The following is a 15,637-nucleotide window of genomic DNA, read 5'->3' as shown; positions in this document are numbered from 1 at the left end:
GTGAGTGAGTGTGTGTGTGTGTGTGTGTGTGTGTGTGTGTGTGTGTGTGTGTGTGTGTGTGTGAGTGTGTGAGTGAGTGAGTGAGTGAGTGAGTGTGTGTGAGTGTGTGAGTGTGTGTGTGTGTGTGTGTGTTTGTGTGTGTGAGTGTGTGAGTGAGTGAGTGAGTGAGTGTGTGTGTGTGTGTGTGTGTGTGTGTGTGTGTGTGTGTGTGAGTGGGGGGTCATTCCACTGTTTAGGTGCTCCAGCAGGGAAAGTGTGGTCCCCTGAGCTTCTATTCGCTTTTTGGCTCTTTCAGAAGCAGCTGCTCAGCTGACCTGAGGCGGCAGGCAGGTGAACAAGCAGAAGCTCAGAAAGGCAAAGAGGCACTTAAAGGAAATAAAAGAAGTTAAAAAAGGAAACCTAAAAAGAAGCGGTAGCCGGGGAAGAGCAGTTAAAAGAGGATAAGTGTGCTTATAGTGCTCCAACACTCCTCACCAAAATGAATGAATAGACAAGAAGCTGCTGGATCCAGTTGATTAGAATCAGGTGTGGTGGTGCAGGGAAACAACAAAAACCTGACAGATACCGGCTCTACAGGACTGGAGCTGCAATAAGTTCCGACAGCGTTACGATGAACAAGCTTCCACTTGACCCAGAAACATAACTCAGTCCTCGTTCATTTTTATCGCTTGTGTTTTGACTCCATGTTCAAAAGCTTCATTTTGCAGTTTCTTCCTCATCATAATAATTACATTAACAGGATGCAGTGAAAAGACAAAGATGGAAGATGTCATGTGTGAAGGGTGTATGTGGCATCCAGCTGCAATGGTCTCACGATGCCGGGTTGATTATTTTAGACAAGTCCTCATCTGGGATCTCCGGCGCTTATAAAAACTTTGTGTCAGAGTTAATAAAGTTATACTTCACTGGGATTTTCTCAGGGAGGGATTGTGATTTATGTCACTTGAAGAAGGTTTTGAGATGCATGACATCTTCAGAAAAGTCAAGCAAGTCTTTGTTGGCTGTGAAAGATCCTTTACTAATAGAAAACCAGAAAATCCTTTTTTTCTCAACAGACACAGATGACAGTCATCTCAGCATACTGTGGTATCATGAGCCTGATCATCCTGATGTGGATTCAGTTTTACTTCTGTGTGCACATAATTTCTCTAAAAACTTCCCTCTGGTTGACAAATTTAAGCCACTGTGATTTATTGTCAAATTTCATGTGGCAACTAATATTTGTAATAATATTAAAAGGTGTATGAAACCATGTTTATATTACTGATATTTATCAAAGTGTTCTTTTCTCCACTAAAAACAATATTAATGATTTAATTAAGTTTAATTAAATTATCAAAATAGAAAGTATCTGAAAAGTTTTTTTTTTTAAATAGTATAATTAATTTCCTATTGATCTTTTATAATGAGTGTGTTTGGTCGTGATGATAATGATCTGATACTGACAGCTCTGGTGGACAGAAACACTCAACATAAAAAGTAAACTGGCTTATTTGTACGTGTGGCAGCTGAACCTGTGACACCATGTGGGATGATGATGGTATTACATGCACGGTCTGATCAGCGCTCACAGAATCATCCAGTGTTCATGTTCTGAATGAAAACAGAAACAACCCACCAGCATGTGCAGTCAGGGCCCATAAGGGTTAAATCTGAGCCATAAGGGTCCTGTTGGCGTTTTTTCAGTTTCCACAGTGGCCTCACCTGTTTGCCCATTTGGGTTTCTAGTTGGTTCTGACTGGGTTTCAGAGCCGTCACCTTATGGTGGTGGAGGGGTTTGTGCGTCCCGAAGATCCTAGCAGCTATGTTGTCGGGGGCTTTATGCCCCTGGTAGGGTCACCCATGGCAAACAGGTGTCTAGGGGAGGGACCAGACCAAGCACGGCTCATAGACCTCTATGATGACGACCAACCTGGGCATGAATGTTCCCTTGCCCGGACGCGGGTTACCGGGACCCCCCTCTGGAGCCAGGCCTGGAGGTGGGGTACGAGAGCGAGCGTCTGGTGGCCGGGCCTTCGCCCATGGGGCCCGGTCGGGCTCAGCCCGAAAGGGTTACATGGGCCCCACCTCCCGTGGGCTCACCATCTGCGGGAGGAGCCGTAGGGGTCGGGTGCAATGTGAGCTGGGCGGCAGCAAGGGGCGGGGACCCTGGCGGTCCGATCCCCGGCTGCAGAAGCTGGCTCTAGGGACGTGGAACGTCACCTCTCTGGTGGGGAAGGAGCCTGAGCTTGTGCGCGAGGTTGAGCGGTTCTGGCTAGATATAGTTGGACTCACCTCGACGCATGGCTTGGGCTCTGGAACCAGTACCCTCGAGAGGGGCTGGACCTTCTTCCACTCTGGAGTTGCTCATGGTGAGAGGCGCCGAGCAGGTGTGGGCATTCTCATCAGCCCCCAGCTTGGTGCCTGCACGTTGGGGTTTACCCCGGTGGATGAAAGGGTAGTTTCCCTCCGCCTCCGGGTGGGGGGACGGGTCGTGACTGTTGTCTGTGCTTATGCACCGAACAGCAGTTCAGAGTACCCACTCTTTCTGGAGTCCTTGGAGGGAGTGCTGGAGGGTGCTCCTTCTGGGGACTCCATTGTTCTGCTGGGGGACTTCAATGCTCACGTGGGCAATGACAGTGAGACCTGGAGGGGAGTGATGGGGAGGCATGGTCCCCCCCCCCCCCCGAACCCAAATGGTGTTTTGTTATTGGACTTCTGTGCTCGCCATGGATTGTCCATAACGAACACCATGTTCCAACATAAGAGTGTCCATATGTACACCTGGCATCAGGATTCCCTGGGCCGCAGTTCCATGATGGATTTTGTAGTCGTATCGTCGACCTGCGGCCACATGCCTTGGATACTCGGGTGAAGAGGGGGGCGGAGCTTCAACTGATCACCACCTGGTGGTGAGTTGGCTCAGATGGTGGGGGAGGAAGCCGGTCAGAGCTGGCAGGCCCAAACGTGTTGTGAGGGTCTGCTGGGAACGTCTGGCTGAGTCCCCCGTCAGAGCGAGCTTCAACTCCCACCTTCAGCAGAGCTTCAACCATGTCCCGAGTGAGGCGGGGGACATTGAGTCCGAATGGGCTGTGTTCCGTGCCTCTATTGCTGAGGCGGCCAGCCGGAGCTGTGGCTGTAAGGTCGTTGGTGCCTGTCGTGGCGGTAATCCCAGAACTCGTTGGTGGACACCAGCAGTGAGGGATGCCGTCAAGCTGAAGAAGGAGCCTTCTTGGCCTGTGGGACTCTGGAGGCAGCTGATGGGTACCGACAGGCTAAGCGGCATGCGGCTTCGGCTGTTGCCGAGACAAAAACTCGGGCATGGGAGGAGTTCGGCGAGGCCATGGAGAAAGACTTCCGGACGGCTTTGAGGAGATTCTGGTCCACCATCCGGCGGCTCAGGAGGGGGAAGCAGTGCTCCATCAATACTGTGTACAGTGGAGATGGGGAGCTGCTGACCTCAACTCGGGACGTTGTGGGTCGGTGGAAGGAATACCTCGAAGACCTCCTCAATCCTACCAACACGTCTTCCGATGAGGAGGCAGAGCTGGTGGACTCAGGGGTGGACTCTCCTATCTCTGGGGCTGAAGTCGCTGAGGTGGTCAAAAAGCTCCTTGGCGGCAAGGCCCCGGGGGTGGATGAGATCCGCCCGGAGTTCCTTAAGGCTCTGGATGCTATGGTGCTGTCCTGGCTGACACGCCTCTGCAGCATCGCGTGGACATCGGGGGCAGTACCGCTGGATTGGCAGACTGGGGTGGTGGTCCCCCTTTTTAAGAAGGGGGACCGGAGGGTGTGTTCCAATTACAGGGGAATCACACTCCTCAGCCTCCCTGGTAAGGTCTATTCAGGGGTCCTGGAGAGGAGGGTCCGCCGGATAGTCGAATCCCGGATTGAGGAGGAGCAGTGTGGTTTTCGTCCTGGTCGCGGAACAGTGGACCAGCTCTATACCCTCTCTGGGGTCCTGGAGGGGGCATGGGAGTTTGCCCAACCAGTCTACATGTGCTTTGTGGACCTGGAGAAGGCATTCGACCGTGTCCCCCGGGGCTCCTGTGGGGGGTACTCCGGGAGTATGGGGTACCGGAACCCCTTATACGAGCTGTCCGGTCCCTGTACGACAGGTGTCAGAGCTTGGTCCGCATTGCCGGTAGTAAGTCGGATTCGTTTCCGGTGAGGGTTGGACTCCGCCAAGGCTGCCCTTTATCACCGATTCTGTTCATAACTTATATGGACAGAATTTCTAGGTGCAGCCGAGGTGTTGAGGGGATCCGGCTTGGTGGCCTCAGGATTGGGTCCCTGCTTTTTGCGGATGACGTGGTCCTGTTGGCTTCATCTGGTCGGGATCTCCAGCTCTCGCTTGAGCGATTCGCGGCCGAGTGTGAAGCGGCTGGGATGAGAATCAGCACCTCAAAATCTGAGACCATGGTCCTCAGCCGGAATAGGGTGGATTGCCCTCTCCGGGTCGGGAGTCAGGTCCTGCCTCAAGTGGAGGAGTTTAAATATCTCGGGGTCTTGTTCACGAGTGAGGGAAGGATGGAGCGCGAGATCGACAGACGGATCGGTGCGGCGTCTGCAGTAATGCGGGCTCTGCGCCGGTCTGTCGTGGTGAAGAAGGAGCTGAGCCAGAAGGCGAAGCTCTCCATTTACCAGTCGATCTACGTTCCTACCCTCACCTATGGTCATGAGCTGTGGGTCGTGACCGAAAGAACGAGATCTCGTATACAGGAGGCTGAAATGAGTTTCCTCCGCAGGGTGGCCGGGCTCTCCCTTAGAGATAGGGTGAGGAGCTCGGTCATCCAGGAGGAGATCAGAGTAGAGCCGCTGCTCCTCCGCATCAAGAGGAACCAGTTGAGGTGGCTCGGGCATCTGGTCAGGATGCCTCCTGGACCTCCCTGGTGAGGTGTTCCAGGAACGTCCCTCTGGGAGGAGACCCCGGGGAAGACCCAGGACACGCTGGAGGGATTATATCTCTCGGCTGGCCTGGGAACGCCTCGGGCTCCCCCCCGCAGAGTTGGCAAATGTGGCTGGGGAGAGGGAAGTCTGGGCTTCCCTGCTTAGGCTGCTGCCCCCACGACCCGACCCCGGGTAAGCGGCAGAAGATGGATGGATGGGTTTCAGATGGGTTCTGGGTAACTTGGTGAGATGCACAGCACCCATGTAAGGCCCCATATCCAGGCCAGCATGTCCACAAGAGGCCCGTTCATCCATACAGGGTTGTTGGAAGCTGAAGACTATCCCAGCAGTTAGCAGGTGAGAGGCGTGGTTCACCCTGGACTGGTCACCAGTCCACTGCAGCCATGTGGGGCCCAGAAAGGTTCTGTTTGGGTTATGTGGGTTCTGAGTGGGCATGAGCTTGAACTGGGTCATTTTGGCAGCTCCAGTTACATGGGCTCCATATGTGAAGCCCATGTGGGTTGTATAAGCCCCATAAGGTGTGTAGGTGGGCTAAGTGGGCATGGGGAGCCCATGTAGGCCGGATATTTAGGCCCTAAGTTGGGCCCCAGCTGAAACCCAGTCAGAACCAATTTAAAACCTATATGAGCAAACACAGGCAGGGCTACCATGGAAACTGCAGAGAACCTCACCTTTCTGCAGCCCATATTTAACCCCTTAAGGCCCCCACATCGGCATCCTGCTTGGGACAGTGAGCTCCATTATCCAGCTGAGCAGAAAGAGTCTTCACTTTTCTCAGCTTTCACATCACAATCAGCAGCTTCTCCATCGTTTTGATGCTTCTGAACAGAACATAATGACCTGAATCCCTTTTGGCCATTTTAAATGTGAGATTTATGAGCTTCCAAATGGTTTGGTTGACAGATCAGAGAGAAACCAGCCAACGGAAAAGCCAGAAATCTGATTTGTAAAACACTTTCTCAAAAAGCATGAAAAGAAAAACCCAAGACTGCTTCTGTTGTTGTCTAATAGTTCCTAAAACATCCCATTTCACTGTGAACAAACTAAACTCAATAGTTCTTGTTAATTCAAAATATAAGTCCAACCACTAATAGTTCATTGCTAAACAAAATATAGATGCATATTTGAAAAAAATAAGCAAAGCATCACTTACTTATAGGGACTAAATCTGTAATTTCAAAATGTCCTGCCAAGCATGAATGCCTGACCTGTCAGAAACAGGCGGGACATAAGCCTGAATTAGCTTTAAATCAGACTCATTCATTTTAAATGTCTCATTGGCAGTAAAAGAAACAGGAAAACTTGATATTTGTAGGCTGCACAAGCTTGAATCCTTTTTAAGGCTGCAGAGAAATCGTGTTGCAAAGTAATCAGAATGTAAGGATCACACTGCAATAGTACAGTGAGAAACCTTGACTTAAATAAGAGTAACGTTCCTGCTGTGTGATGAGCGACCCCTGGTGGTGGAAACTAGAACATCAACTCGATTCAAACCACATTTTAGCAAAATATTACTTTTATTATCAAATAGTTACATAAAAATAAACTTTAAATCATTCTTATGAGATGCAGTAGCAACAGAAAGTGAAACTGATTTACAAAACACAAACGGTGGTCAAAACAAGTTACATTATTTTAATTGCCTGGCAAGTATATCATCATGATTCTCTTAAAAACAGAGAACACGTAGGTCCAGTGAGTAGATAACTTACTTTTATTGTCTTGTCACATTCACTAGAGCTCAGTGTGGAATGCAGCAGACTCCCTGAACAAAGAACTGGCAGGTTATCTACGTCTACACCAATCAGTCCCTTTTATTTTTAAAGAAAAATGACATTATTGAATAATGTTGCTGTACAACCTGGTCAGTGTTTTGAGTCCTTTTGGCAGATGCAGCAAGTGAGAGTTGGAAATTCAGGGTTTCAAAGTGAAGTCCTCTGAAAAGGCTCCACGGTGATGCCCCCTCCCAGGCTTCAGCCGAGCCACGCAAACCTGTCGTTCTTCTCTGAATGCGTGGCACAGCTGGCGCAGCAGAAACTGGAATAATACTGGTTGGAGCAAAGTCGGGCGTAAACTATGAGCTTGCAGTTGGCGAGCTCAGGCTGGTCCACACATTCTGCCAGAAGATCAACACCTGCAGCAGCAGACGCAAGAGATTGTCTTTTTACATCATGCAGCCAGCACATCAACCTAAATGAACCCCAGAGCCATGATCACTTTATACACTCCCGCTCTCCCAGTACAGTTGAGTGGGCGCTCTCACCTGGCTGCGAGTCTTTAATGACCCTCACTTCAGCTGTGGCGCTCACAGAGTAGATGCCCGTGTAGGCGTTACAGGTATAAGTTCCTTCATCGGAGGCTTTCACATTATTTAGGATCAGGCTGCCATCAGATGACACGAGGATGCTGCGCCCATCTGGTCGAACTGGTACGCCATTTCTGTTATTAGGAAAAGACAGGAGAAATACTCTGTAATCCTCTTGCAATTTTTCAGTTCAATTTTATTTATATGGCATCAAATCACGGCAATGCCATCTCAAAACGGTTTACAGACAGGAAAGAAAATATAATGAAAGCCAATTCATAACAGCCTATATAAGGAAACCAACAGATTGAGTTGAGTCCAACTCAATCTCCCATCCTGAGCAAGCACACTGGCGACAGTGGGAAGGAAAAACCTCCCTTTCAACAGTTATTAGGGGATGGAAATAAGAGAGAGAGATAAAGAGACTTATGTTTGGCTTTTAGACTTATGTTGTTGCTTTAACGGAGCACAAGTTTGTTCTAAAGTAACATTTCCAGAAATTATAATCAAAAGAAAAGTAGCAAAAGGTGCTGTTTAGTATTAAATATCCTGTTGCAGCAACCCTAACTAAAAAAATCAAACTATTTCTTCATTTACTAAGATATATCATAAGATAAAAACACTCCATGTTTATATTTTATGATGAGTTTTATTAATTCTTCTAGAAGAAGCAGCAGCAAGCAGCATCCTTTAAATTACAGCTGAGATTCACAGTCATGAATTATTTCATTGTGATGTTTTTTTATTCTCGGCTTGAAGTTTTATGCATGACCACAAAAACATGAGGTGTTACCTGGACCAGCGTATGTTGACGTTGTCTCCTGACACCACACAGGGCAGCTGAGCTGTGCTGCCTTCAGACACCTGGACGTTGTTGGGCGCTGTAGTGATTTTCAGGTCCGCTGGACAAAACACCAAAAAAAAAAAAAGATCCACCGGTGAACCTTTTCCTTCAGCATTTCATACTTTTGTGATTTTCAGTTATGGCACAAGTGTTTTTCTCTCTCATGCAACTTGGAGATCCAGGAAGAAATAACCATGGCTGCCCTCTGCTGGTGACTTTGTGGAATAACAACTAAATAAAAACAAAGGATGTGAACTTGACATGATGTTTTATCAAGATGTTAAGGTGTGAACCCAGTTCACCTTGGACTCTGAGCTGCAGCTGTCTCTGCTCCACCTGCTGCTGGTTAGAAGCTGTACATGTGTAAACACCAGAGTCTTCAGCCCTCAGAGGGCCGATGATCAGGGTGCCATCTGAGTGATGAATAATCCTGAAACAAAGCAAGACCTTTGATAACACTGGAAATCTTATTGCTAGCATGATCTTTGTTTGGAGTTTGGTCTTACACTGGGGAACAACCACAATAAAATTTCAAGTGACTCAGTTTAAATCTGTTTGGTTTTGGTTTCTGGCAGTAAGATCACCTCTTGGAGAACCTCACACTACCTTCAGATTATTTGTAACGTTTAAAAATGCCTTTAATTAAATACCTGGGATCACTGACTGTCCGTCCATCTTTGGTCCAGTGGATACTGACAGAATGTAGAGCTGAGGGTGGGATGATGGTGCAGGAAAGTCGCACAGTTTGTCCTGTTCGCATTTCCACTAGAGAAGAGCTTGAACGCTCAATGCTGAACCTGAGAGACATAACAAAACCTCATAAGATGTCTGTAGTCATTTCCATGAGGTGCACGGGTTTTGTGTGTTTTTACCTTGGAAATGGTCCATCTTTGGGAAGTGGGGTAGGACCAAACTGCGAAGACCTCTCTATGAACAAATACAAAACCGACAGACAAATGACTGAATGCACACAACTGGAGTATGACGGCGTGCTTATGTAATGTCACAGTAGCCGGTCAAGCCTAAAAACTGGGTAACTTTTCAAGGTCAGCACGGTCTGATATAACGTATGACATCAGAGCTTCACACTAATCTTTCTGAAACTGCGTTGAGGACTAATTGGGGTTGAAGTCGGTCAAATTAGGGTTTTGACTGAATCTAGACCCAATTAGTCAATGTAAGTTGGATGAAATTGAATGGATGAGTTGACATAGTGTATCTGTGCACAAAGCAAAGCAAAGTCAGAGAATTACATTAAAAAACCTACATGTTAGAAAATCATTACTTAAAATGTTGAAAGACTGAAATCTGTTTTCCTTTATTGTGGAGTTTGAGTGGTAAAAAGTTTACATTAGTTTATATCGTTCAGGATTTACACAAAGCAGATCTGAAAGCTTGACTCCATGACACAATGTGATTAGAACATGTTTAGTAATTTTCACCTTTTTCCCTCTGAATGGAAGGTTTTAATCCTAAAGTGCCAAAGAAACCTGAACAAAAACACCTTTATTAATGCTGCTATCACTGAGCTGGAGTTTGATTTATAATCATCAATTTTGGTTTAAATAAAAAGCTTTATGTATTTTAATCTCTAATGATACTATTCTTTTGTCTTTTCTTATACATATTTATCTTTTTATGTAGTTTTATTGTGATTATTTGTTTCCTTGTTGTGTTTAACTAATTAAATGTTGTGTGTAATAGACAGGCGACCTGTCCAGGATGTACCTTATGCCTCTCCAGCTTACTGGGACCTTAAAATGGAATAAGCAAAATAATACAGAAAACACCACATTTAGTTTGGAACTTATGAAAAAATAACACCTGTTTTAACAATTTTTGTGATTTAATAAGAAGGAAATAACAGAACTGTGCTGATAATATGTCATTTTAGGTGAATTTTATGTTTTCTTCTGATACTTTAATTCTGTTATCCTGAATTCTTTTAGCAACCATTATGAAGTATTAAAGATCAGATATCACATCTGAAAAGTGATGAATATATCTACACCATCTGTTTTGTCTCATTTAAGTAGTTTAGTTCTATGTAAATAAGGTCAGCTCTGTTTGGTGGTAAAGTTTATTTAAATCAATCTGAGATCTTTCAGTCAAGGTTTTCAGAAGATAAAGATGCAAAGATTTATATTACAAACACCTTCATCTGTGTTTTTTAAACTTCCAATGATTTCCATTTCATTGTTTGGAGTGTTTTTAATTTATCCGTTTAACTAGTTTTACAGGTAGCTTTTAATGTTGAATACCCACACTGCACCTGGGGTGTATCCAGACTAGATCTAGGTAAATGTGTCGACATATTAATTTCAACAGAGATGATGCAAAATGGTTTGTGGAGACTGAACCAGTCAGAAAACATCGAGTTTTTCCATGAAGGAATGAGAACACAGACCAATCTGCAGAAGCAAACAAGACTCTGTGAGCCTTTTTTTGCGTGAGGAAAACTTGTGGAGAAATTCTACTGAGTTTGTTGCATTGTAAATTCAATTTCTGTTATAAATCAAGATTTACCTGAAACAGACAAGTAGATATAGCGGTGATCTCGCTCCCGTTCTCGAGTCGCCATGCACAAGTACCAGCCTGAGTCTGACTGAATGAGAGGACCAACTAACAGGGAGCCATTAGGCTGCTGGTGATGCCTGAGAGAATAAATAAGAGGGTGGGAGAAAAAAAAGTTTAAAACATTGCCATGGAAACCCAAACTACATACAAGCTACTTCTTATTACCTGTGAGTCGACAGAGCGATGCCGTCTCTTCTCCACTCGACGATGATGGTGGATGAAGGAGGAGGACTGACCCTGCAGGGCAGCACGACCGTCTGGCTAACCAAAGCCTCCACCGTGTCGGGGTCGTTCTTATCGATGGTTACGCCTCCCAGGGTCAGGCTGAGGAAACATGGTGGGACCAAAGGAAAGAAGACAGAAAGGACAGGAGGAAAGAGAGAGATTTGAAGGACAGAGGAGAATAAAAAGTCACTTTATGCTCCACTGTTGGTCCCCAAAGCAAAGCATAAAGAGAGCCTTCAACCTGGCTTTAAGAGTTTGTAAAATAAAACAAAGTTACGAAACAGAAGACGAAAGAAAATCAAGACGAAAGACTGGTGCAACGTGAAGGAAGACGAGACAAACAAGCAAGACCTCACCAACAACAGACTCAGACATTACAAATCAACACGTGTGAGAAGCGGCAGTGATGCTGACACACATGAAGACGATACCCTAAAACATAAAAAACTCCCCAAATATCCCCAAGATGTGACTCATACAGACTATCCTGAAAGTTAGTGATGACACACACATGATGACTGTATCACAGCAGAAGCTTTATTAGTTTGATTTAATGACATGTGGATGGAAACACAAAGCCCAGAGGGTGACCCCAAGGTGAGTTAGCCGGCACAACAAAAGCACCGACATTTACTCCAGACACAACAGAAAGAGTCCAAAAAGCATGCAGCAGTGGCGCTGCACATTTAGCTCTGCTGTGAGGTTGTTTCATGGTTTGTTTTTAAAGGTTAAAATGGAAAGAAAGGTGCGGCTACATAAGCAGACGTGACACTGAGAGTCTGTGGCGCTAAAAGCAGCTGGAAAGCATAAGTGTGGATTACACTAGCGTCACGCCAAAGAGTCTACACAAAGAATAAGTTACACAAACTGAAGCGTTTGAAGAAAATTGTATTCCTGACCACAGCCAGATTTACTTGTGGGTTCATTGAAGTTAAAATGTGCACATTTACCCCCGGAGTGTTCGGTTACACTGGAAAAAAAAGTTTGTCTTAAAGCTAAAAGAAAAGATTTTTGATGTGAAAAGCTTCACTCTGCTTCTGTTTCATGTTAGCTTGTAGCACTTATAGGAGTGTGCAGGTTTATATTTGTACATGTTGCACAATACGTCGGAGGCGAGTGTTTTGTCTTTAGATCTCCTTCAGTCCGCTCTTTGGCTCTACGAGGCCCAGTGAGTTGGCCTCCTTCAGCAGGGATCAGAAGGGCTGGAAACGGCGTTATGAAGCCAGTGGTGGCGTTGCGGTTGCAGCGGAGACGTTTCGCCGCGCTCGCTGTGTCTTCGGCGTCTTACCTCGCAGCCGGCCCAGTGTGCTGAGCGGCGGATGATGAAGGAAGGCGAGCCCGCAGGTACACTCTGGCTCTGTGGGCGTTTATGGCAGCGCTAGCGGCCTGTCTGCCGGTGTCGCTGTGCGAGCTTCCCTGAACTGTGAAAATCCTTCCCATGTTGCGTGAACTCCCAGAGTCGGACCTCGAAGATGTCGCCTGTCCTGCGGGAGCGGCCTGCTGTGGGCGCCGCTGGCTGGGTGCAGGCGCCTGGCATGCCCTCTGGCACTCTGCTCGGGTCATGAAGTTGTTGTTGTTTCCGTGGCAACCCCCGTACCAGAAGTGCGCGCACTTAGAGGTGATGACGTCGAAGTGGTAGCGGGGTACCCAGCCGCTGCAGGAGCCGGCAGCGCGAGGCAGGGAGCAGACTGATCGCTCAACTGCAGCAGGAGGAGAGAAAAGAAAAGACTTTTATCTTACAGGTTAGCCTGGAAAAGCAGCACTTGGCGCTCACTGTGGAGGAGCAATTTATTTTCATCAGCTGACAAAATTATAAGGCCAGAAATATCATCTCTACTTCTTGTCCAATATTTGCACAGCGTCATTGTGGGGTTTAAAATGGAACTTGCATCCAACCAGAGGCCTGTTCGTGATGTGAGCAATGATAAAAGATGAGATCATGAAAAGTTATGAGGCCAGTAAGGTTATTTTTTTAAGTAATGTATGTTGAATTCTATGATTTATTGTGTGTATTACAACTGTATACTGTTTAAGTTTCATTGTAATGAAATTTAATGTGAATTACTGTATTTTTCATGCTGTGAAAGTTTTACAGTGTCATTGATAAGGAGGTTTTGGACTAGATAAGTGCCCAACTTCTTCCAAAACCCTTTTCCAAACTTAAGAAGCTTAATTTATTTGTTGTTTGTTTTAACCAATATTTGTTCTTTTAAAAGTTCTTTTTTTAGTTTGAAATAAATAAATAAATAAATGTACAAGCTACTTTATCAGATCAACATGTTCAATCGCTTGTTAACGCAAATATCTAATCAGTCAATCACATGACAGCAACTCCATGCTGTCAGACATGGCCAAGACGACTTGCTGAAGCTCAAACTGAGCATCAGAGCGAGGAAGAAATGGGATTTAAGTGACTTTTAATGTGCCAGTTTTCACACAAGCATCTCTACGGTTTACAGACTGGTCTGAAAAACAGAAAATACCCAGTGAGCAGCAGCTGTCTGCTTGAGGTCAGAGGTCAGAGGAGAATGAACTGACTGGCTGGAGGTGATAGGAAGACAATAGGAAGTTAAATAAGCAATGATCATCTCTGAGCACAACAACACGTCCACCTTAAAACTGGAAAGAAGGAGAAAAAGTTGCCTGATCTGATGAGTCTCCATTTCAGCTCCACATTAAGATGGAAGCGGGAGAATTTGGTGGAAACAACCTGAAAGCCTGAACAATCCTGCCTTGTGTCAACGCTTCAGGCTGCTGGTGGTGTAACGGTGTGTGTGTGTGTGTGTGGGGGGGGGGGGGTCGTTTCTTTGGCCCTTTAGTACCAACTGTAGCTGGTTTACACACCAAAGCCTCGCTGAGGATTCGTCCAGAGTCACCAGGTGGAACAGGAGATTCTCATCATGTCATTATGAGCAAATTCTCTAAGAAATGTTTCTAATAGCAATATGAGAGGAAGAATGAACACTTTACCAGCCTGTTTGGTAGAACAGATGTTCCATTAACCCTGTAGAGCCCAGTGTGATACATTCAGTTTCTGAGACGTGTTGCATCACTTTATGGTAAAAACTTGACTCAAAATCCCGTTGTATAAAATCTTCTGCCTGCGACTGGATACCAGAATGCAGCATTATTATAGTGTAGATACACTATAATAATTCTGACTCCATCACATGGTGACAAATGTCAAATATCCCCCACAAAAATTTTGGAAATTTTGCATTTTGTTAAAGGGCCAAATAAAATTCATATTAAAAGAATTTGACTTTTCTTTTCGTTTTTTCATGAATCGGACCCTAAAGAATTTATCATAACTAATTTTATTTCCACTTTGTGGCCATAAGCCTGCCTGAAGCTCGCTACCGCTCCGTTATGGTGATGTCATCTTTTTCATAGCTTGAACATTTCAGTACTGTTACAACATTATTACCTGCTATCTCAATCTCATTTATAAAACCATAGATCTTTATTATTTTAGCCCAAAAGAAACAAAAAAAAGAGCAAAGCAGCCTTTTTCTCTTCCTTTTTTTTGTAAGCATTAAAGGTGGACCAGATAAAGTAACCAGCAAGTGTAACTCCTCACTTCCTTTTCTGCTATTTCATCCCTTAAATATAATTTGCTGTTAATGTGAGAAATAATACATGTAAATAGGAAGGAAATACTTATTTTATAGAAATTTGGGTAAAAGAGTCATTATTCTTTTCCTACGCTCAGCATGACAACAAATCCAACATGAACAGTAAACTTAAAGAGAATCAGTTTGCTTTAAGATCCGAATCATAATAAAATAATGTTTCTTACTGTAGTTGGGTGGGTTGGGGCAGCCCTCTCCGTTCGGTCCATGTGCAGGTGTGGTCCGGTCGAAGCAGCAGCCGTATGTGGTGAGTCGGCACTGCACAGCGTTCTCAGTAGGGAGAGAAGAAATCTGAGGAGACAAGACATTTATATCATAGTTCACTTTTAGTGTATTTTAACTTCAGTGAACTATTTTTAAAGCTTCCCACTGATTAAATGAATTAAGATGTTCTTAAGTTGTTTTTTATGTGTTAAATGACATATGAGCATAACTCAGGATTTCTGCTGTAAACATGCAGTCTCAGAAAAGACTGAGACTGAGAAAGACTTATGTCCACAAGTCAGACCTGCTGATGATGGCCGAGCTAATAGCTTCGTTTCTGTCTGTAGTTGCATGAAATCAGATTCTGTTTGCCTTTACGTCTCATCCAAACATGTTGAACTTCAGTAGAAATAGATTTAGTTTGTTTAGACATGTTTATTCAGCACTTGTTGATTCTCCAGTTTCACCAGTATCTCTCTGGCCCAGATGGAGATGATGGCTCTGCAACGTTTTGCTGCAGTCAGTGAGACTCTTCTTACATCTTTCTTACCCAGCTTTCATCACTAAAACAAAGAGCTGCAGGTCAGGCAACATTTTCTGTAGATCCCAGCAACCGAATGAGAAGGAAGCTGCTCTGACATTCAACGACAAAAGCAATTTTCAGCGCCATTTTAAAACCATTAGAGCTTTTCTTTAACCCTCTGGGGACCGAGGGTATTTTAGAGAAATAAACCTCGCCTGACTTTTTTTTTTAGTTTAAATGCTAATAAACACCACCTTTCACTGCCCCTTAATGTCCTATACCTTGTTTGTTTTTTGTTTTTTTTTAATTGAAATATCATAAACTGCTATGTAAATGAGGCTCCTTTGCTTATTATAATTATAAAGTATTATAATTTTGAAGCATGACTAAAGGTACTGAAGGGGTTTCAGCTTTCAGCTGCACACCCTGTATCTGTT

At 45.0% G+C, this 15,637-nt stretch overlaps 1 protein-coding gene across 1 annotated transcript in view; it reads right to left on the bottom strand.

Moving 5' to 3' along the window:
• Nucleotides 1-6,882: 6,882 nt before the first annotated feature.
• The window catches only part of paplna (papilin a, proteoglycan-like sulfated glycoprotein), a gene marked incomplete at both ends in the record, with an annotated part of 28,463 nt that continues 19,708 nt past the window's right edge, over nt 6,883-15,637 (bottom strand). The window contains 10 exons of the mRNA XM_079261697.1: nt 6,883-7,024; nt 7,154-7,329; nt 7,989-8,097; nt 8,342-8,469; nt 8,690-8,836; nt 8,912-8,966; nt 10,566-10,693; nt 10,782-10,940; nt 12,130-12,541; nt 14,641-14,764. Coding sequence (XP_079117823.1) covers nt 6,883-7,024; nt 7,154-7,329; nt 7,989-8,097; nt 8,342-8,469; nt 8,690-8,836; nt 8,912-8,966; nt 10,566-10,693; nt 10,782-10,940; nt 12,130-12,541; nt 14,641-14,764 — 1,580 coding nt within the window. The remainder of the gene's footprint in view (nt 7,025-7,153; nt 7,330-7,988; nt 8,098-8,341; nt 8,470-8,689; nt 8,837-8,911; nt 8,967-10,565; nt 10,694-10,781; nt 10,941-12,129; nt 12,542-14,640; nt 14,765-15,637) is intronic.

This window comes from Telmatherina bonti (assembly GCF_933228915.1).
Source record: "Telmatherina bonti genome assembly, chromosome: 22".
NCBI classification, from domain to species: Eukaryota; Metazoa; Chordata; class Actinopteri; order Atheriniformes; family Telmatherinidae; genus Telmatherina; species Telmatherina bonti.
Note: the sequence above shows the minus strand (reverse complement) of the source record. Positions and strands in the feature narration are given on the sequence as shown.